At 45.3% G+C, this 22,153-nt stretch overlaps 1 protein-coding gene across 2 annotated transcripts in view; it reads left to right on the forward strand.

Annotated features, from left to right (window-relative positions):
- The window catches only part of PCSK5 (proprotein convertase subtilisin/kexin type 5), a 955,602-nt gene that overhangs the window by 805,993 nt on the left and 127,456 nt on the right, over positions 1-22,153 (forward strand). For both annotated transcript variants that reach the window (XM_073670684.1, XM_073670692.1), the window contains exon 27: positions 893-1,102. In XM_073670684.1, coding sequence (XP_073526785.1) covers positions 893-1,102 — 210 coding nt within the window. The remainder of the gene's footprint in view (positions 1-892; positions 1,103-22,153) is intronic.

The raw sequence follows: 22,153 nt of genomic DNA on the forward strand, positions 1-22,153 counted from the left end.
AGCCAATGGTTGGAGGAGTTAATTGGGCATTAGGAACACAGTTCCTGTTTTTCTATGCGTTGCAGAGAAGTTACTGAAGGAGTAGGAAATATTGCTGTTGAGGAAAAGGCCACAAGTAGAGAGTGTGAATATTCCAGAGAAATTAAAGATAACAAGTTTGAGACCAAAGTAATCTTCCAGCAACTGTCTCTCATACGTCCGGAGTGCGGAGATTGAATGAATACTAAGAAGGGATCTGCCAGGTCCAGTGAGTACGGACAGGAGCAAATAAAGCTGTAGGAAGAGAGGACCCAAGGCAGCTAGTAAGGAGTGGGTAACAAGGCACAGTGTTATCCGGCCCTGGAAGATTAGAGTAATCCTATTCTGACCAGGAGGGGACACAAGGGACTGTTACAGCAGTGGATGAAGGAAGTCAAGGCCAGAGCAGGATAGCTGGGAAAGTACTCCGTTACCCACATAATGATCCAGTACCATAGCAATGCCGTAAATTATATACATAAGAAAAGCGCCTATGTATGATGCAGAAGAGATATTGGAAGAGCCTGCTATCAATTATTACAAGTTTATTTAAAGAATTCCAGTAAAAATGTTTACACTTTTTTTACATTTGATTCTGGTCTGTCTGATTCCTTGCATATTGTCAAGGTCAAAATACCATCTACCCACTTATGGCCAGAATGGAGATAGTCTAAAGGCACCTAGAACACTTGGGGATCAGTTTCACTTGTGTTAGGGTCATAACGATACCCTCGGATCTGTGCTGACCTTACACCCTCTTAAAGTAATTAAATCTATGCCTGCTAACAGATGAATTGTATAAATGCAGCCATGAGATAACCCTGTATGTGAAAGAGGGGGGGCTATATGTTTTATTTCTTCTCTATTTTCACAGATGGGGCATGTGTCAGTGACTGTGGTCTTGGATTCTATTCAGATGATGTAGATAGAGAATGTGATGCCTGTTATAGAACATGTGATACATGTACTGGTCCAGACTATGATGAATGTACAACCTGCAAACCAAAACTACAATTTCAGAGTGGAAAATGTGTGAATCCATCAGGACAGAAAGAAGAAAGGCTTCCAGGAACATACTGGAATGGTAAGGCCAGAAAATAATGCATGCACCCATTGTCCCCTCCATGACAAAAAAAAACCCAATACAATGTTCTTTTTAGAAAATGAAATATTGCCACCTTCACTGTATGCTAATATGAGTGCATTGAGCTGTGAGGGGGTATTATGTACAGCAGCTGAGTCTGTGATGTCTATATCTAATGCATGTATATAGGGGCTCATTATTGAGCAGGATACATAGCAGTATGTACACAAAATGAACGCAGCCTTATGTCTGGATTAGTCAAATCTTTGCCAGGTTTAGGAGTCCAAAAATGAAGATACAACAACAACATGCCGTATTGCCCGGTCCACTCTGCAATTGGGCTGTTAATGCCTGTCCTTATTAGTGATGAGCGAGCATGTTCGCTACTGCTCGGTGCTCGCCAGAGCATTTCACTGCTCGAGATGCTCGGAGCTTGCCAAGTATTTCCGGGTTGCTCGGCGGGAGCTCGGGTCCCCTCCCTGCATGTTTGGCGCTCTTTAGAGCGCCAATCAACATGCAGGTATTGCCTGCCACTCATTGTAATGCCACAACCATGGTGGTTGTGGCATTACAGTGATTGGCTGGCCGCAGAGCGTCATCAGGTCTATATCAGACCTAGCGCCGCCATGCTCGTCACAGTCACTCTGGAATCAGGCAGAGTAGGGAGAGGTGCTGCTGAGCTAGAGAGAGATTTGCTTGTGTGTTAGGTAGTGTAGGGAGAAAAACCGTACATTACACATATCCATCTTAACAAACAGTCCTTCTGAGGACTAATCCATCTGCAGATATATCAGGCAGGCAGTGTATATAGGCAGGCAGGCAGGGTATATAGCAGACTGCAGTGCATATAGCACAAGAGGCTCCATTCCAGTTCTGTCTGCTGCTGTTAGATATTTCTATACAAAGGCCCAGGTCTCAGGGGCCAGGAATACTTTTTTTTGGGATCATAATCCTCATTATTTGCTTAAAAAGCAATCCAGAGAACACCGTTTTCTGCGCCATTTGCTTGTTGGCACTGCAGAATACAGCCAGGTCCTTTCCATATTACAGCGCTAGAAATCCAGCTATTTAAAACTGTTTTTTCTCCGTCACACAGATCACATATACGTTTTCAGAAAATACTGCCATTTTTGGCCTCCATTCCAATTTTTTTTCACTGTGTCAGCGAAGTTTTTGACACCGGTTTGCTGTTCAAACTAGTTACCTACAGGCCAGGTATTTAACACTCTGTGTTTTCCGTCACACGGATCACATATACTTTGTCAGAAAATACTGCCATTTCTGGCCTCCATTAAAAATTTCCTTCACCGTGTCAGTGAAGCAATTCACAGCAGTTTGCTGTTCAAACTAGTTACCTACAGGCCAGGTATTTAAAACTCTGTTTTCTTCCATCACACGGATCACATACAGTACAGACCTGGTCTCTAATCTGAGCTGCTGTTAACCTGCGATTTCTGAGGCTGGTGACTCAGATAAACTTATCCTCAGAAGCAGAGGTGACTTCCTTTCCTGGGGCGGTCCTCATGTGAGCCAGTTTCTTTGTAGCGCTTGATGGTTTTTGCAACTGCACTTATAAGGCAAGAAGTGAAAACCATTTCTGGTGACTACCTCTTGAAGCTCATCAAGAGAATGCCAAGAGTGTGCAAAGCAGTCATCAAAGCAAAAGGTGGCTACTTTGAAGAACCTAGAATATAAGATATATTTTCGGTTGTTTCACACTTTTTTGTTAAGTATATAATTCCACATGTGTTAATTCATAGTTTTGATGCCTTCAGTGTGAATGTACAATTTTCATAGTCATGAAAATACAGAAAAATCTTTAAATGAGAAGGTGTGTCCAAACTTTTGGTCTGTACTGTATATATATACTAGCTATTGAGCCCGTTCTACGCCCGGGTGGTGAGCATTTTTATTGCTATATGGTTTCCCATGCTGGTATGTGCTGCCCCCATCCTGGTATTTGTGCTGTCCCCATCCAGGTATTTGTGTTGCCCCCATCCTGGTATTTGTGCTCCCCAATCCTGTTCCTCCATCCTGTTATGTGCTGCCCTCATCCCTATCCTGGTATGCAAGGCACCCCTCACTCCCAATCCTGGTATGCATGGCACCCCTCATCCTCAATCCTGGTATGCATAGCACCCCTCATCCACAATCCTGGTATGCACGGCACCCCTCATCCCCAATCCTCGTATGCATGGCACCCCTCATCCCCAATCCTGTTATGCATGGCTCCCTCATACCCAATCCTGGTAAGCATGGTACCCCATCCCTCATCCCTATCCTGGTATGCATAGTACCCCTCATCCCTATCCTGGTATGCATGGCACCCCATCCCTCATCCTGATATACATGGTACCCCTCATCCCTATCCTGGTATACATGGCCCCTCATCCGAATCCTGGTATGCATGGCACCTGTAGCATCGGCGTCTCTGCCCCGTACTAGGCAGAGACGCCGTCCCTCTCACCTCCCCGCTCCTGGCGCGGCGTCCTCCAGCGCTTCTCTCCCCGCTGCTTCCGGCACGCGCTCCTTCCCCGGCAGTGTGCTTAGGGCGCGCGCGCGCTCCCCCTCTCTTAAAGGGACAGCGCGCGCCATCCTAAGGAGTCCCCGGCCAATTGCCGGAGGACCTCCCATATTTAAGGCACCTCCTCCAAAATGGAGGTGCCCGAGCAATGTTGTTGCAAAGCCTTCACTCTGCTTCAGCCCTCAGGTCCCGTTACCAGTTACCAGCCAGTCACCTGCCAGATTCCTGCTTGTTACCTGCCAGTCACCTGCCGGATTCCTGCCTGTTACCTGCCAGTTACCTGCCTGATTCCTGCTTGATAACTGTCTGATATCCATTTACCTGCTTGCAAGCCTGCGGTCCGACGGTCTGCTTTCCTACACCTGTCAGTCTGTCTATGGACCAGCCTGCTCGCTCACCTGGGAGCGCTCATCTGCTACCTGCCAGCTAGCCTACCTGGAGGCTCCGCCGTCACTTGCCGTGACCACCTGCCTGTCCAGAGACTCTCACCTGCTCACCTGGGAGCGCTCACCTGCTACCTGTCTGCTAGCCTACCTGGAGGCTCTGCCGTCACTTGCCGTGACCACCTGCCTGTCCAGAGACTCTTGTCTGCTCACCTGGGAGCGCTCACCTGCTACCTGTCTGCTAGCCTACCTGGAGGCTCTGCCGTCACTTGCCGTGACCACCTGCCCGTCCAGAGACTCTCGCCCGCTCACCTGGGAGCGCTCACCAGCCACCTGCCTGCTGTCCTTCTACCCAGAGACTGTCCCTGTCACTTGCCGTGACTACCTGCCCCTCTACCCAAAGACTGCCCCTGTCACTTGCCGTGACTACCTGCCCGTCTTCCCTGGGAGCCACCCGCTTCCTTACATGGACTGCCCCCTTGTATAGTTGCACAGAGGTTCCACCTCCCAGACCCGTTACAGCACCCCCCATCCCCAATCCTGGTATGCATGGTCCCCTCACCCCTCGATTCTGGTATGCATGGTCCCCTCATCCCCCAATCCTGGTATGCACGGCCCCTCATCCCCCAATCCTGGTATGTGTGGCCCCCTCATCCCCCAATCCTGGTATGTCTGGCCCCCTCACCCCCCAATCTTGGTATGTGTGGCCCCCTCATCCCCCAATCCTGGTATGTGTGGCCCCCTCACCCCCCAATGCTGGTATGTATGGTACCCCTCATCCCTTTCACGCTGCACAATACAAAAAAACCCCACTTATACTCACCTTTCTTCCCTGTGCTCCAGCGCTGCTGAGTCCTGTTCTGCCGGAGGCCGGGGAAGGAGTGTGGCGCCGAAGTACGCGCGTGCCCATACCGTGCTGTCCAAAATGAGAAGGGAAGGTGGGCACTGCTATGAATAAGCATGGCGGGGTGCTACAGTAACCTGGTATAACTAAGGCACAATAGTAGAAGAACAAGACTCAGAATATAAGAACTGTGCACACCCACAAAAATATAAAGAGAATATAACAAAATCTTTATTACAATTTTACAAATGACCATCAACAACGGTAAATGGAATAAAAACATTAAAAAGTAGGCAAAGCATTGCACTACACAATATCAGAAGGGGGGTATCAATATGGTAACCCAAAACAATAAATCCCCTTAAAGCCGCAGGTATACTGAGCATCATTTGTCATATCCCACAATACACGACATAGTTGTCAAACATACCATATCATCTGAATTATGAGTAACATGACATGCACAAATGTGAGTGATGAACCAGGTCTCCCTGAATAATCATGCCTCCTGATATTGTGTAGTGCAATGCTTTGCCTACTTTTAAATGTTTTTATTCCATTTACCGTTGTTGATGGTCACTCCTCTTACCTGTAACAGCTCCATGCGTTCTTCTGTCTGAAGCCAGACTACGCGTCACGCATGTGCAGTCTATAGAGGCTCCAGACAGAGGGACGCTTGCAGTGTTATATTATAGATATATACAGTTATATGAAAAAGTTTGGGCACCCCTATTAATCTTAAGCTTATTGTTTTATAAAAATTGGTGTTTTTGCAACAGCTATTTCAGTTTGATATATGTAATAACTGTTGGACACAGTAATGTTTCTGCCTTGAAATGAGGTTTATTGTACTAACAGAAAATGTGCAATCTGCATTCAAACAAAATTTGACAGGTGCATAAGTATGGGCACCTCACCAGAAAACTGACATTAATATTTAGTAGATCCTCCTTTTGCAAAAATAACAGCCTCTAGTCGCTTCCTGTAGCTTTTAATGAGTTCCTAGATCCTGGATGAAGGTATTTTTGACCATTCCTCTTTACAAAACAATTCCAGTTCAATTAAGTTTGACGGTCGCCGAGCAAGGACAGCCCTCTTCAAATGATCCCACAGATGTTCAATGATATTCAGGTCTGGGGACTGGGATGGCCATTCCAGAACATTGTAATTGTTCCTCTGCATGAATGCCTGAGTAGATTTGGAGCGGTGTTTTGGATCATTGTCTTGCTGAAAGGTCCATCCCCTGCGCAACTTCAACTTTATCACTGATTCTTGAACATTATTGTCATGAATCTGCTGATACTGAGTGGAATCCATGCGTCCCTCAACTTTAACAAGATTCCCGGTGCCGGCATTGGCCACACACCCCCAAAGCATGATGGAACCTCCACCAAATTTTACTGTGGGTAGCAAGTGTTTTTCTTGGAATGCTGTGTTTTTTTGCCGCCATGCATAACGCCTTTTTGTGTGACCAAACAACTCAATCTTGGTTTCATCAGTCCACAGGACCTTCTTCCAAAAAGAAATTGGCTTCTCCAAATGTGCTTTTGCATACCTCAGCCTACTCTGTTTGTGGCGTGCTTGCAGAAACGGCTTCTTTCGCATCACTCTCCCATACAGCTTCTCCTTGTGCAAAGTGCGTTGTATAGTTGACCGATGCACAGTGACACCATCTGCAGCAAGTTGATGCTGCAGCTCTCTGGAGGTGGTCTGAGGATTGTCCTTGACTGATCTCACCATTCTTCTTCTCTGCCTTTCTGATGTTTTTCTTGGCCTGCCACTTCTGGCCTTAACAAGAACTGTCCCTGTGTTCTTCCATTTCCTTACTATGTTCCTCACAGTGGAAACTGACAGGTTAAATCTCTGAGACAGCTTTTTGTATCCTTCCCCTGAACAACTATGTTGAATAATCTTTGTTTTCAGATCATTTGACAGTTGTTTTGAGGAGCCCATGATGCCACTCTTCAGAGGAGATTCAAACAGGAGAACAACTTGCAAGTGGCCACTTTAAGTAGCTTTTCTCATGATTGCATACACCTGGCTATGAAGTTCAAAGCTCAATGAGGTTACAAAACCCAAAAAAAGTGCTTTAGTAAGTCAGTAAAAAGTAGGTAGGAGTATTTAAAACAAGAAAATGATAAGGGTGCCCATACTTATGCACCTGTCAAATTTTGCTTGAATGCAGATTGCACATTTTCTGTTAGTACAATAAACCTCATTTCAAGGCAGAAACATTACTGTGTCCAACAGTTATTACATATATCAAACTGAAATAGCTGTTGCAAAAACACCAATTTTTATAAAACATTAAGCTTAAGATTAATAGGGGTGCCCAAACTTTTTCATATAACTGTATATATATAATCAATAAGGCTTATGTACAGTCAGCATATTCTGCGATGCTAGATTACTAAGCAACAGATCATTCTTAATAATCCCAAACAGAATAGTCCCTGACATGGTCCAGGAGACCCAAACATTTATATCACTGTTTCCTTAAGTATCATGGAAGAAAAAAAGAAAAAAAGTCACCATAAAGATCATAAAAAGTATCCACCTGTTGAGATACAGCTCACAAAACTATATTTCAGAAAGCTTCAGATCCCAGAGTTCTCTGTAAGGTCTTAAAAGCCTAGATACAAGTCCTATATCTATAAAACTTATTTTCCAGTACAATTATCATTCCTAGCTGAATTGCCAACTCTTCGGATGACATTTTGCCATTTGTTAGAAGCCTGGTTTCTATGAAAAGTAAATGTGTTTAACCCTCTCTTGTCTGGTTGTGATAAATTGATCTTAATGTAGTGTGTTTTATGTTCTAACCTGGCACTTTACCTACAATTCAACTGAAGTAGAGAAAGAATTCTATATTTAGGCTTTTCCATCTTGCATTATGCTCTCTATTTATCGGACCATATAATGCACATATTTTTTTCTCTGTATAGAGAGTATATGTCTGAATAGGAAGAGCTTTCGGCATATGTGTTTACAGGTCTCTCATTGACTTCAATGCCAGAATGGTACTAAATGATATGGCTGGGCTGTGTGTGATTGAGGACGCTGCTGTTGGAGGCACTCTGCTGGCAGTATTGTTTGTGGAACTTTATGCTGGTGTTGTTTATGTAGGGGTCGAGCACACAAGCACTGATTATGTAGGGATTGTGCTGGTGCTCTTGACAGAGAGGACCGCTCTTGCAATATTTAAAATAGGAAAGTATAATTTTAGTGCATTTCATAATATCAGAAATGTAAAACAAAGACCTTCAAGAGTATGAGTTGGAGAATTGTCCCTGTTAGATTGTGCTACCATAAAATTGTGTGACTATGTATATGCTTCAATGTGTCGATTTTTAAAACGGATACAAATTGTACACAGAGCTCTGTCTTGTCTTCTGTTCTACCCATGTACAGGTCATCATTAGTGATGAGCGAGCACTAAAATGCTCGGGTGCTCGTTGCTCGGGTCGAGCTAATCGTAATGCTCAGATGCTCGACCCGAGCAACGAGCCCAATGTAAGTCAATAAAAAACTATTGTTAGAGGGCCATCAGCCGGCTATGCTTTGTTGTTCCCATTATTAAAGCGTGGGTCTCCTATACTGTTATTGCATATGCTGTGACTGCAAGGGCTGCCAAAAATTTGGACGCACCCCAATACCCCTTTGAAGAGACATAGAGGAGGGTCTCAGTAAAAAAAATTTTCCCATTATAAAGGAGTGGGTCTCCTATACTGTTATTCCACATGCAGTGACTACAAGGGCTGCCAAAAAATTGGACACACTCCTATACCCCTTTGAAGAAACGAAGAGAAGGGCCTCATTAAAAAAAATGTTCCCATTATTAAGGAGTGGTTCTCCTATAGTGGTAATGCCCATGCAGTGACTGCAAGGGCTGCCAAAAATTTGGACGCACTCCAATACCAGTTTGAAGAGATGTAGAGGAGGTCTTCATTAAAAAAAAAATTTCCCATTGTTAAGGAGTAGGTCTCCTATACTGTTATTGCGCATGCAGTGACTGCAAGGGCTGCCAAAAATGTGGACGCACTCCAATACCCCTTTGAAGAGATGTAGAGGAGGGCATCATTAAAAAAATTGTTACCATTGTTAAGGAGTGCATGGGCTAAAAAACATTTACCCCTGGGGGGTATACATGAACATACTGTATAACATACAGAATGTTAGAGGTAGGCCTCTAAAAAATTTCAAAAACACCCTTAAAAAAATTATGTGGGTGTTGCATCACGGTCACCCTGGTGATATGGTCGTGGAGGATGAGGAGAAGGAGGAGGACAACAGAAAATAGACAAAATAAGGAAGCGTATACCCATGTCTGGGTGTGAAGAGGCCACTGGATTTGACTTTATGTTCCGCTGCTATCATCCGGTGGTGTTGAGAAGTCTGGCTCAATCCAGCCCCTGTCAATTTTTATAAAAGTCAGCCTGTCAGCATTTTCATTTGACAGGCGGATGTGCCTATCAGTAGATGATGAGCGGTGTTCGACTCGAACTGTTCGCCAATCTCAAATTCGAGCTGTTTTGAGCGGTGTTCGAGCTGTTCGGCGAACACGAACGATTTGAAAAAAATCCGGCTGTTCGAGGTTATGTTCGATAACTGTTCGTGCACCAAAATCATAACTGGATTTTTTCACAGTAATGCTGATAATCAATGTTAATACGCAGTTTGAGTGTACAGCGGGGTGGGGGGAGGGACAGGGGATGGATCTCTGCATAAATAATGAAGATCTCCATTTTTTTTTCTCTTTCCCGCATTTACAGTGGGGAGGTGCAATCTGTCAGCCTATCAGCAGCGCACACACGGAGCGAACTGCTTTTTTTCACAAGCAAGGGCATGTGTCATTGGCAGTGTATGTCACATGTCCTTGCCCTATAAGACCCAGCCATTTTCCTCGTCGCCACCATTTTCTCACTGCTGCAGCTGCGTGTTAGACGGCACCGCTGTTGCTGTGTGCGCTATACTTTCAGTGTTAATTTCAAGCCAATTTTCTCTGAAATATACAGATAGCTTGGGAGTAGGGACTAGTTGTAATTGCAGTCCGTTTGAGGACTAGGTTACAGCATTTCCTAGGACTTTTTGCCAGGCAGGTCTGTGCCAGTGCTGTGCAAGTGTTTTTCACAGCATTTGGCTAAATCTAGCTAAGCAAATCCTTTTTGGCCTCTTGCAGTGTGTGTTAGTCAGTGGAGTAGCGTATCTGTGTTGCAAGCTACACCACCTATGTATAGAATACAATTTTTTTACTGCACCTAGCCAAGTAAAACCTTTTGGGCATAGCATCATTCTATTAGGCCATCTATACAAAGCTCCACCAGCTTGCAAATTACTAATAATTTTTATCTGCATCTAGCTCGGAAAATAATTTTGGGCTTGTAGCAGTGTGTGGGACTTATTCTATTAGTCCATCTATACTAAGCTCCACCAGTTTGCAAATTACAAATAATTTTTAGCTGCATCTTATCTGGAAAATAATTTTGGGCATAGTAGCAGTGTGTGGTACTCATTTTATTAGGCCATCTATACTAAGCTCCACCAGCTTGCAAATTACAAATAATTTTTAGCTGTATCTAGCTCAGAAAATAATTTTGGGCTTGTAGCAGTGTGTGGGACTCATTCTATTAGGCCATCTATACTAAGCTCCACCAGCTTGCAAATTACAAATAATTTTTAGCTGCATCTTGTCTGGAAAATAGTTTTGGGCGTAGTAGCAGTGTGTGGTACTCATTCTATTAGGCCATCTATACTAAGCTCCACCAGCTAGCAAATTACAAATAATTTTTAGCTGCATCTAGCTCGGAAAATAATTTTGGGCTTGTAGCAGTGTGTGGGACTCATTCTATTAGGCCATCTATAATAAGCTCCACCAGCTTGCAAATTACAAATAATTTTTAGCTGCATCTTGTCTGGAAAATAATTTTGGGCATAGTAGCAGTGTGTGGTACTCATTCTATTAGGCCATCTATACTAAGCTCCACCAGCTTGCAAATTATAAATAATTTTTAGCTGCATCTAGCTCGGAAAATAATTTTGGGCTTGTAGCAGTGTGTGGGACTTATTCTATTAGTCCATCTATACTAAGCTCCACCAGCTTGCAAATTACAAATAATTTTTATCTGCATCTAGCTCGGAAAATAATTTTGGGCTTGTAGCAGTGTGTGGGACTCATTCTATTAGTCCATCTATACTAAGCTCCACCACCTGTGTATGTAATAAAATTGTTTTACTGCATCTAACCCAGCCAATCCTTTTGGGCTAATACCACAGTTTGGCCACTCAGCTCTGCTCGGTTCCCATCCATCGTTTTTTGTGCAAACAACTCCAGAGATGTCAATTAGTTAACCACCAAAATGAGTGGAAAAAGGCCTGCTGCTGGTGGAAAGGGGAATAGGCGTGTTGGGGAGGGAAAAAAAGGTTGTGTCCGTGGGGTAGGTGTTAAAGCAACAGTAACATCTGCAGAAGAAAGACCATCTTCCAGCCAAACTAAGATGTCTACTTCTTTTAGTGGACAATGTGATACGATCCCTTTCTTACGGACACGCCAATCGTTACAAATTCCAGATGAGGCACAAAAACAGCAGGTGCTTCAACGGATATCAAGTGCTCCTTTAAGTGGGCTCTCCTCCACCTCAACTTCAACATCACAAATACTCCCGTCCTCAGAGGTGTCACCCCAATCGCACTTGCTTCCTCACAGCTCCCAAGTCTCCAGCTGCCCGTCTGAGTATGGGGTAGAACAGATGGTTGAGTCTGCAGAGCTGTTTACTCATACTATAGCCTGGGAATAAGAGGTCGGCTCCAGAGCTTCTGTGAATCCAGATGAGGAAATGATCTGCACTGATGCCCAGAATCTTTATGAGTCGGATCCAGGACCAGACGCAGAAGGTTCTGACCATAATGTAGACCCTCGTTCCCAAACTGTAACTCCTGTTGGTGGAGGCAATGAGGAAGACGATGATGAGACTCAAATACCTGATTGGAGCGACAACTTGAGTTTTTTGTCCGGGCAGGAAGAGGTTGGCTCTGAGGACGACGGGTGTGAGAACACACAGGGTGATGATGACGAGGTTGCAGATCCCACTTACTGTCAACCCACAGTCAGCCAGTCGATGAGGTCAGCAGAGGAGGTGGAGGAGGATGCTAGTGACGACGAGGTCAGGTTGCGCCTTCCTGGACAGAGACGTAGTACTGGAAGCACGTCAACAACTGCATCCTCAAACACAACTCTGCCTCTGACCACAAGTCGTGGTGGCTCTTCAGGTCGCATGGGTACTAAGCCTTGCATAGCCTGGGCATTTTTTCAGATCGATAAGGATGACCCAACTCATGCTATCTGTAACATTTGTCACCAAAAGCTAAGTAGAGGCCAAAAAATCCATAGTTTGAGTACTTCATGCATGAACCGTCACATGGATATGAAGCATAAGTTGCAGTGGGAAGCTCACTGTGCTACAATGCGGCCTAGCGGGCCGGTCCAACCACCGTCTGTTCCTCTTGTGCATCCGCGGCCTCTTCATCCTCTGTGACTGGGGGGACAGCAGTCACACCTGTTTTGGGATGCAGACCTGCCTCCTCTTTACCCGCAACAGTCAGCGTGATTGGCAGGTCATCATTTTCTTTGGAGGTGGAAACACCAACTGGTTTTGAGCGCTCTCCGACATCGAGAGCGCCACCTTTGGTTCAAGGCAACCTAACATGTCCACCTGCATCTTCCTCATAGACCGGCAGTTTGCCGGGGACACCCTTCTCAACCCCGTCTAAGCACAACAGCCAGCCCTCGGTCCCTCAGATGTGGACAAGTAAAAGACCATTTCCTCCTAGCCATGAGAAAGCTAAGAGGTTGAATTTCACCATCTGCAAGCTCTTGGCTACAGAAATGCTGCCTTTCCGCCTGGTGGACACAGAGGATTTTCGAGACCTTATGTCCGTCGCAGTGCCCCAGTACCAGATGCCCAGTCGGCACTACTTCTCAAAGAAAGGTGTGCCTGCGCTCCACCAGCATGTCGCACACAACATCACCGCTTCTTTGAGAAACTCTGTGTGTGACAGGGTGCATTTCACTACAGACACTTGGACGAGTAGGCATGGACAGGGGCGTTACATGTCGCTGACTGGGCACTGGGTAACTATGGTGACAGCAGGACAAGGGGCTGCTGTCCAAGTCTTGCCATCCCCACGAGTTGTGCGTCAATCCTCTTTATCTCGAAGTTCCTCCACTGCTTCTACCTCCTCAACCTCCTCTCGGTCCTCCACCTACACCCAAAGCCTGTCTGGTCATGCCACACGCTTTCTAACTGCGCAGAAGGGATCCTGCACACCTCCTTACTATGCTGGCAGCAGGGCTCAACGTCATCAGGCGGTTTTTACTTTGAAATGTCTGGGAAATGTGAGTCACACAGCTGAGGAGTTGTGGTCAGCTCTGGAGAACCAGTTTCATGAATGGTTGTCTCCACTGGACCTGAAACCAGGGAAGGCCGTGTGCGACAATGCTGCAAACCTTGGTGCGGCCCTTCGCCGGGGCAATGTCACACACGTGCCTTGTATGGCTCACGTGTTGAACCTGGTTGTCCAGCAATTTTTAGGCCACTATCCCGAACTAGATGGCCTTCTGCAGAGGGCACGGTCGCTGTGTGTTCACTTCCGCCGTTTGCATCCCGCAGCTCAGCGACTTACATCTCTACAGAAGTCGTTGGGCCTGCCACTTCACCGGCTAAAATGCGATGTGCCTACCCGGTGGAATTCAACTCTGCACATGTTGCAGCGACTGTGGCAGCACCGACAAGCCCTGGTGCAATACGTTCTGACGTATAGCCTGGGCCAACGGGATCCACAGGTGGGGCAAATCACGCTGGAGGAGTGGTCTCAGATCAGGGACCTATGCACCCTTCTGCACAGTTTTGAAATGGCGACGAAGATGTTTAGTGCTGACGATGCCATTATCAGCATGACTATTCCGGTGATTTACATGCTGGAGCACATGTTAAACATAATTCGGAGTCAGGTGGTGCGACAAGAGGAGGTGGAGGAAGTAGAGGAGGAGGAGTTGTATGTGGAAGGGCTAACATCTGCAAGGCCCAGACGGTCGGCAGCACCAAGGCGGCAGGCATGTGAGGGTGAGGGAGATGGATTTACCAGGGCGCATGGTAGCAGCCAAACTAGTGAGGAAGGTGCAGGAGCCCAGGAAGAAGTGGAGGACGAACTGATGGAAGACTCATCAGATGAGGGAGACCTTGATCACATTTCTGTTGTGTGAGGTTGGGGGGAGAGGGCAGAGGAAGGTAGCATGATTGTTACCTCGCCACCAACACAACAGGGACTTGGTGCTCCTGGATGCGCAAGACACATGAGTGCCTTCTTGCTGCACTACCTGCAACATGACCCTCGAATTGTCAGAATTCAAAATAATCCTGACTACTGGGTTGCCACACTCTTAGATCCCCGGTACAAAAGTAAATTTGCCGAAATAATTCCTGCCATAGAAAGGGATTTACGCATGCAGGAGTATCAGCAGAGACTGTTGCAGAATCTTACATGTGCTTTTCCACAAAGCACCAGTGGTGCACGTAGTGAATCTCACAGTTCTAACTTGCCAACCGTGGGACTGTCGAGTGTTCAGCACTCAAACCGTAACAGAAACACAGTATCTGCTGTTAACAGCAATTTTGCGGAATCATTTCACTGCTTTTTTAGCCCATCCTTTGCAAGGCCACATGAGACAAGAAGTCTGACACATAGTCAACGCCTAGAGACGATGGTACAGGAGTATCTCCAAGTAAACATCGAAGCCATGACTGTGTCACTGGACCCTTGCTCTTTTTGGGCTTCCATTCTGGATAAATGGCCGGAGCTCGCCACTTACGCCTTGGAGATCTTGTCATGCCCTGCAGCCAGCGTTCTGTCTGAACGTGTGTTCAGCGCTGCTGGTGGTGTGCTGACAGATAAGCGCACGCGGCTGTCCACTGAGAATGTAGACAGACTCACGTTCATAAAGATGAACAAATCATGGATCCGCAAGGACTTTTCTACCCCTGTGTCATCCTGGGGAGAGGAAAAGCTTGAGGATTTCGTAAAATCACCTCACCAACCGTTTTAAGCCTTCAAATTACTAATAATTTTTAGCTGCATCTTGTCTGGAAAATAATTTTGGGCCTGTAGCAGTGTGCGGTACTCATTCTATTATGCCATCTATACTAAGCTCCACCAGCTTGCAAATTACTAATAATTTTTAGCTGCATCTTGTCTGGAAAATAATTTTGGGCCTGTAGCAGTGTGCAGTACTCATTCTATTATGCCATCTATACTAAGCTCCACCAGCTTGCAAATTACTAATAATTTTTAGCTGCATCTTGTCTGGAAAATAATTTTGGGCCTGTAGCAGTGTGCGGTACTCATTCTATTATGCCATCTATACTAAGCTCCACCAGCTTGCAAATTACTAATAATTTTTAGCTGCATCTTGTCTGGAAAATAATTTTCGGTCTGTAGCAGTGTGCGGTACTCATTCTATTATGCCATCTATACTAAGCTCCACCAGCTTGCAAATTACTAATAATTTTTAGCTGCATCTTGTCTGAAAAATAATTTTGGGCATAATCCCTACCTTGATTACCTCCATTAGTACCTGTGGCCATTGCAGGCCTCTAATACCTCTCCAGTTCAAATATATGTTATGAAACTCCAATTTCGTCCCGCCTGGGCGGACTTTCACCCTTCTTTCTGCACAATATATATACGAGTTCTTAATCATTGCATAGCAAAAAAACAGCAAGGAAGTGGTATTTATATGTCATGTCCTGCTATGCACCTGTTCAAGGCTGAGTTAATCAGAAATTTAAACACACATACCATGTTAAAATCGTATAGCATAGAAACAATGCATATAAATGTAAATAATTAAAAAGAAAAAGAAAAGAAGAAAAAAGAAACATATATATAATAATAATCTATAAATGATCACTCATAATGATACATCAAATCATGTCTGATGTTTAAACCCGCTGGTACACGTGTATTTAAAGTATAAATCCACCAACTTTCTCTATTAAGGAGCTTTCTCCTATAATCATCCACCAAATCTCCACCAATCGCCACGGCCCACGGAGGGGCCACCACAGTCTGTGAATCCTTCCTTATTTAGTATAGAGTCTACCAATTCTTTGGGCGTATTAGCCCAGCTGCGAAGCAAGCTGCACCGCCTGTGTATCTAATGAGAATTTTTAACTGCATCTAGCCTAGGCAGACTGTGGGGACCCCCAACCAAACCCAGACGCTCTGCATCTAACCCAGCCAATCATTTGATAGTATTGCTAGTAGCAGAGTCGCATGGGCTCTAAACCTTGCATAGCCTGGGCATTTTTTCAGATCGCTAAGGATGACCCAACTCGTGTTATCTGTAACATTTGTCACCAAAAGCTAAGTAGAGGCCAAAAAATCCATAGTTTGAGTACTTCATGCATGAACCGTCACATGGATATGACGCATAAGTTGCAGTGCGAAGCTCACTGTGCTACAATGCGGCCTAGCGGGCCGGGACAACCACCATCTGCCCCACCTGTGTCATCCTGAGGAGACTAAAAGCTACTGCGTAGTCTTTTCCAAAAATTTGAGGGAATTACCACGGGAATGGTTTGGAAGAGGTATAAGAGTTTAGGTAGGACGTTCATTTTTAGTATACTTATTCTGCCGAACCAGGAAAAATCCTTCACCGTCCAAGAAGTAAGATCTTTATGGAGTTGTTCAATAAAGGGCCCAAAATTAAGATAAAATAGACGGGAGAGGTCTCTATGAATACGAATTCCTAAGTATTTGATACCCTGTGAGGGCCAGGCAAAGGGAAAGTTGGACTGGATGGAATCCTGTATGGATTTGGGGAGGGAGACATCGAGGGCCTCAGACTTCGCTGCATTGATTTTAAAATTTGACCATGTAACAAAGTGATCTATTTCAGCCATAACAGCAGGGATGGATATATGTGATTGAGTGATATATACTAGGACATCATCAGCAAATGCAGAGCACTTGTATTCGGTGCCTCCCACCTCAATCCACCTAATATTGGGGTTATCACGAATTGATGAGAGCAGGTGCTTCATCACTAGGATGTATAAGAGAGGGGACAGGGGACATCCCTGCCTTGTCCCATTGGTGATTATGAAAGGTGATGAAAATGTTCCATTTATCTTCAGCCTAGCTGATGGATTGCGATACAGGGCCATGATTTTGGCTACAAAAGGGTCCCCTAGACCCCTACCCCAAGCTTTTTAAGAGAATAATATATGGCGTGCCAGGAGACTCTATGGAATGCTTTCTCAGCATCCAACGAGAGTATCTAATTACAAATTTTTAACTGCATCTAGCCCAGGCAATACTTTGGGCCTAGTAGCAGTGTCTGCTAGTCAGCGTAGTAGCCACCGCCTGTAGATCTAATTACAAATTTTTAACTGCATCTAGCCCAGGAAATACTTTGGACCTAGTAGCAGTGTCTGCTAGTCAGCGGATTATCCCACCTGTTAAGCAAGCTACACCACCTGTAGTTTGGACACTTAATTTTTTCAAAGGAAATGCTTCGGGCCCCCGAGACACTCAGTGAAGAGCATCGGGGAGGCACCCCAAGGAACAGGGGCTGGGACTGGCGGTAGGACGCCTTGCGGTGGACCGCCAAGCTCGATCCTTATAAAAGCTTTTTAACTGCAGCAGCTTTAGTGGACGCTACTGGAGCTGAAATTCCCGCGGCTGCTGGCATCAGACTTGCCCTCCAATAGATCCTTGTAAAAGGATTTAAAGTGTACTCATTCAAATTACAGAGACAATTTAAATTAAAAAGCTTAGACCTGCCTCCACCGCAGGGGGGCTCGCTCGACCCACCAGCGGACAGGCACCAGTATTGGGAGAGGGGGGCTGGCCGTCAGGGTCCACCGCAGCTCTGGCACAAACCCGGCGACACGGAGGTCGCACGGGCAGGAACGGACTGGCCGTGTCAGCTTCGCACTTTTTTGGTTTTAGAAGGGCATGACATGCCTATATCTGTGTCTCCCCCTCCTTTTACTCCTCCACCTCTTTTCTTTTCGCATGACTACAGTATATGTACTTGTCACTTTTCCATGTGTTAGTTGTGTCTTCTGAGCAGTTTGTCAGGTTTTGGACACCTTTGAAGGTGTTTTCTATGTGTTTCTATGTGTTTTTGTTTGCCTGCCATTGGTTTTAACGGTGTTCGACGGTGTTCGACGAACAGTTCGACGAACAGTTCGGCGAACATATGGGTGTTCGACGAACCGAACCGAACTCGAACACTACGGGGGTGGCTCAACTCTACCTATCAGTTATAATTACCCCGGCGGTGCTAAAAACATGCTCTGACAAAACGCTAGCGGCAGGGCAGGCCAGTACCTCCCGTAGAAAGCCAGTTCTTGCCACATGTCCAGCTTGGATACCCAATAGTTGTAAGGCACAGAGGAATCACGGAGGACGTTGGTACGGTCGGCAAGGTACTCCTTCAGCATCATCGTAAAATTATCCCTCCTTGCGAGAGTACCCCGTGCATCAGGGCGATGTTAGGGGCTGAGAAAACTGTCCTAGACCTTTGACAGTGTTCCCTTACCTCTGCTGCATTGTATTTGTGTCTCCCTCACCTGTACTCCTTGGTTGTCCAACGAACTGTGACCTCTGCCGCCAGCATTTTCAGATGAGAATTTTTTAAATAATTTGACGAGAGCCTTCTGGTACTGCAACATTTTATTAGACCTCTTTGCCACAGGAAGGAGAGATAGAAAGTTCTCCTTGCAGCATGGGTCTAGAAGTGTGACCAACCAGTAATTACTGTCACCCAAAATGTCTACAACGCGAGGGTCACGGGAAAGGCAGCAGAACATAAACTCAGCAATGTGTGCCAGACTGCCAACAGGCAAGACTTCCCTGTCCTGAAAAAGAAGACAACAGTCCATGATCTCCTCATCATCCTCCTCCTCCTCAGGCCATCCACACTGAACAGACGGTATGACAGTTGTGTGGGTAGTACCGTCTGTAGTGCAGGAAACCAGATCCTGTTCCTCCTCCTCTTCCTCCTCATTATCACCCAATCCGTGTTGGGATGAGATGAGGCTCGACTTTGTGGCATCACCCTGTATGGTTCCTTGCTCCATCTCATCATGCTATGCCTGCAATGCCTCCTCCTTAATTGTGAGCAGCGTGTTTTTCAGTAGACAGAGAAGTGGGATGGTGACGCTAATTATGGCATCATCGACGCTCACCATCTTGGTGGAGTTCTCAAAGTTTTGGAGGACAGCACAGATCTCTGACATCCATGCCCACTCATCAGCTCTTATGTGGGGAGGCTGACCGGAATACCAACGGGTGTGTTGAAGCTGGTACTCAACAACTGCCCTCTGCTGTTCACAAATCCTTCCCAACATCTGCAACGTTGAATTCCAACGTATGATGACATCGCACACCAGTCGGTGAGCTAGAAGCTGCAAACGTTGCTGAAGCACGGCGAGGGCGGTGGAAGCTGTAGGTGACTTTCTAAAATGGGCACACATGCGGTGTACTTTGACAAGCAGCTCAGGCAGATCCGGGTAGGTTTTGTGAAACCGCTGAACCACTAGGTTGAGCACATGAGCTAGGCATGGTACATGTGCAAGCTTGTCTAGCTTCAGAGCTGCCACCAGGTTTCGGCCCTGGTCACACATGACCATGCCTGGCTGTAGGTTCAGTGACAGCCACAGATCTGCCTGATATTTTACAGCTGTCAACAACTCTGCAGCTGTGTGCGGTTTGTCACCTAAGCATATTAGCTTCAGCACAGCCTGTTGCCGCTTGGCCAAGGCAGTGCTTTCAGCTTCCAACTGATGTGGTCATTTTGAAGATGGAGGCTGAGGAGGAGGAGGTGCAGGACCCTTAGAAAGTGGGGGCAACTCTGATTGACCCAGGGCCCGCAATCCTCGGCGTCGGGAGGAGGTGTTCCGTCCCAGGGTCAGACTGGGTCCCGGCTTCCACTATATTAACCAAGTGTGCCGTCAGCGAGATGTACTGTCCCTTTCCAAAAGCACTTGTCCATGTGTCCATGGTTAGATGGACCTTTCCAGTAACTGCTTTGTTGAGGGCACGGGTAATGTTCTGGGACAAGTGCTTGTGTAAGGCGGGGACGGCACACCGGGAGAAATAGTGGCGGCTGGGGACTGATTGCCGAGGGACGGCCACCGCCATAAGGTTGCGGAAAGATTCCGTCTCCACGAGCCTAAAAGGCAACATTTCAAGTGCAAGCAGTCTAGAAATGTGGCAGTTTAGCACTGTGAACTGTGGGTGGTTGGCTGCATACTTGCACTTGCGTTCAAAGGACTGGGGTAGGGCAACTGAACCAGGACAAGGACATGGACGTGGTTGCTAATGGTGGTGGTTGTGAGTGTGCAACAACAGGTGCACGGCGGGAGGCATCTTCGCCTGCGCCATGGACAGGGGATTGGTGTGCACGCACAATAGCGGTGCAGGCAGTAGTGTCTCCCACAGACACTGATTGTGAACCCAGGCGTTCAGTCCACCTAGTCAGGTGCTTAGTATACTAAAGTCCCGATGAGGTAATTTTAATAAAATCACTATTTTATCTTATATATTTATTGAGGGTATAAAGTTAAAGTGCTTGTCTGGAATTAAAATTTTCTATAGGAGAAGAAAATGTGATATGAAGACAACAATGACAATAATAATAGCAACTCACCTTTTAAATCCCCTGCCACCCTAGCACCACCACTTTGGGAGTTCTTGAAGGTCGTTGCTTACTTTGCTTCAGTGATGACTTGCTGAACATCTACCAGCCTCAGTAGTGATTTCTATATGTCCTGTACGAGGCCGCTGAAGCAAGGGATATTGGATGTGCACTACATCATCACTGCAGGACATGTGAACAAGGACCAGCAGGGATTTAATATTCAGTTATGATTATTTTGTTTATTTTATCATATTGCTTGTATTAGGACACTCCTTTAAAGACAGGGCTTCTTAACAATGAGAATTGTATGATCTTGGGTTAAAACATGTCATACATCCCAAAATGAGTAATACTGCTCGAGTCACACTTGGTGGAAGTAAATGTGGCAAGATTGTCTTGATCCACATTCAGTTATAGGAAAGTGACTTTTGCAATACTATTGTAAATCATGCCAAAGATGCAAAAATTTGCCATTGATATAGCGGTGGGAACTTATGCGACTCATAAATCACTGTAAATACAAATGAATTTGACAGCCACTTAACACTAAAGATAAAGCTGCAACACACAGTTAATACTATCATCAATTCCAGGCTCAAGTATTCAAACTCCTGCCATTAATTATTGTTTTCATTTTATTTTATTTATTTATTTGCATATTCATAAATCTTCATAATGAAACAAATTAGATTTCTGGTATCAGCATTAAAAAAAAACCTAAACCAAATACACTAGATATCAAGTATGGAATTTTTATTTTATATGTTCTTGTGCTGCCATCTAGTGTCCAGACAAGTAATTGCGCTGACAGTTTTTGTGTTTATGATGTTTTTATTTCTTGGGTTTGTGCACGGTAAAAAATAAAATAAAAAAACATTAAATGATGATCTTTCGGGAGGAGTAAAATCAGTTCATTAGTATAAAGAAATGGCTTATTTATTAAGTTCTAAAATGGCTTACGAAAGTGAAATGTTTGCTGCTTAAATATATTTTGTATCATTTGCTATTTAATGATTTAAAAAAAAGTAGATAAATTCTGATTTACAGAATGGAGAGGGCTCTAAAAAATTATTTAGACTTTTTGCAATATTCAGAGTTGTCTGTTATTGCTACATGTTACTGTAACTGCACTTTCACCGACTGTAAGGCTGCGTGCCCACAATGAGTTTTTGGTGAGTTTTCGACGCTGCATGTTTTCACAGCATCGGAAACGCAGTATCTTATAGTTCTAGCAAACTGGATGGGATTTATAGAAATCTCCTGCCCACTGCGCTTTTTTTTTTACAAAGCGTAAACTGACCTGCGGTGCGCGTTTCAAATCCACAACAAGTCAATTTCTCTTGCGGGTACGCTGAGCTTTATGTGCGGATTTTAGGCAGAAAACATGAGATGTAAACCATTGGTGCACTTTTTTGGTCCCTGTTGATGGACTATTATTCAATAAGCTCCCCTGATGAATCAAAGCTGTTTGGGAAGATTCTAAAAGGATTACTGGGTGAGATCAATCCTTTTTCAGGATATTCATGCATAGATTTAGCAAGACGTCCTACTTTGCTTCAGTACAAGCTCTGTGACACAGGACTACAGTAGCATT

This window comes from Phyllobates terribilis, unplaced genomic scaffold (genome assembly GCF_046119375.1).
Source record: "Phyllobates terribilis strain yellow unplaced genomic scaffold, ASM4611937v1 Scaffold_1__5_contigs__length_1240528914, whole genome shotgun sequence".
Lineage (NCBI taxonomy): Eukaryota > Metazoa > Chordata > Amphibia > Anura > Dendrobatidae > Phyllobates > Phyllobates terribilis.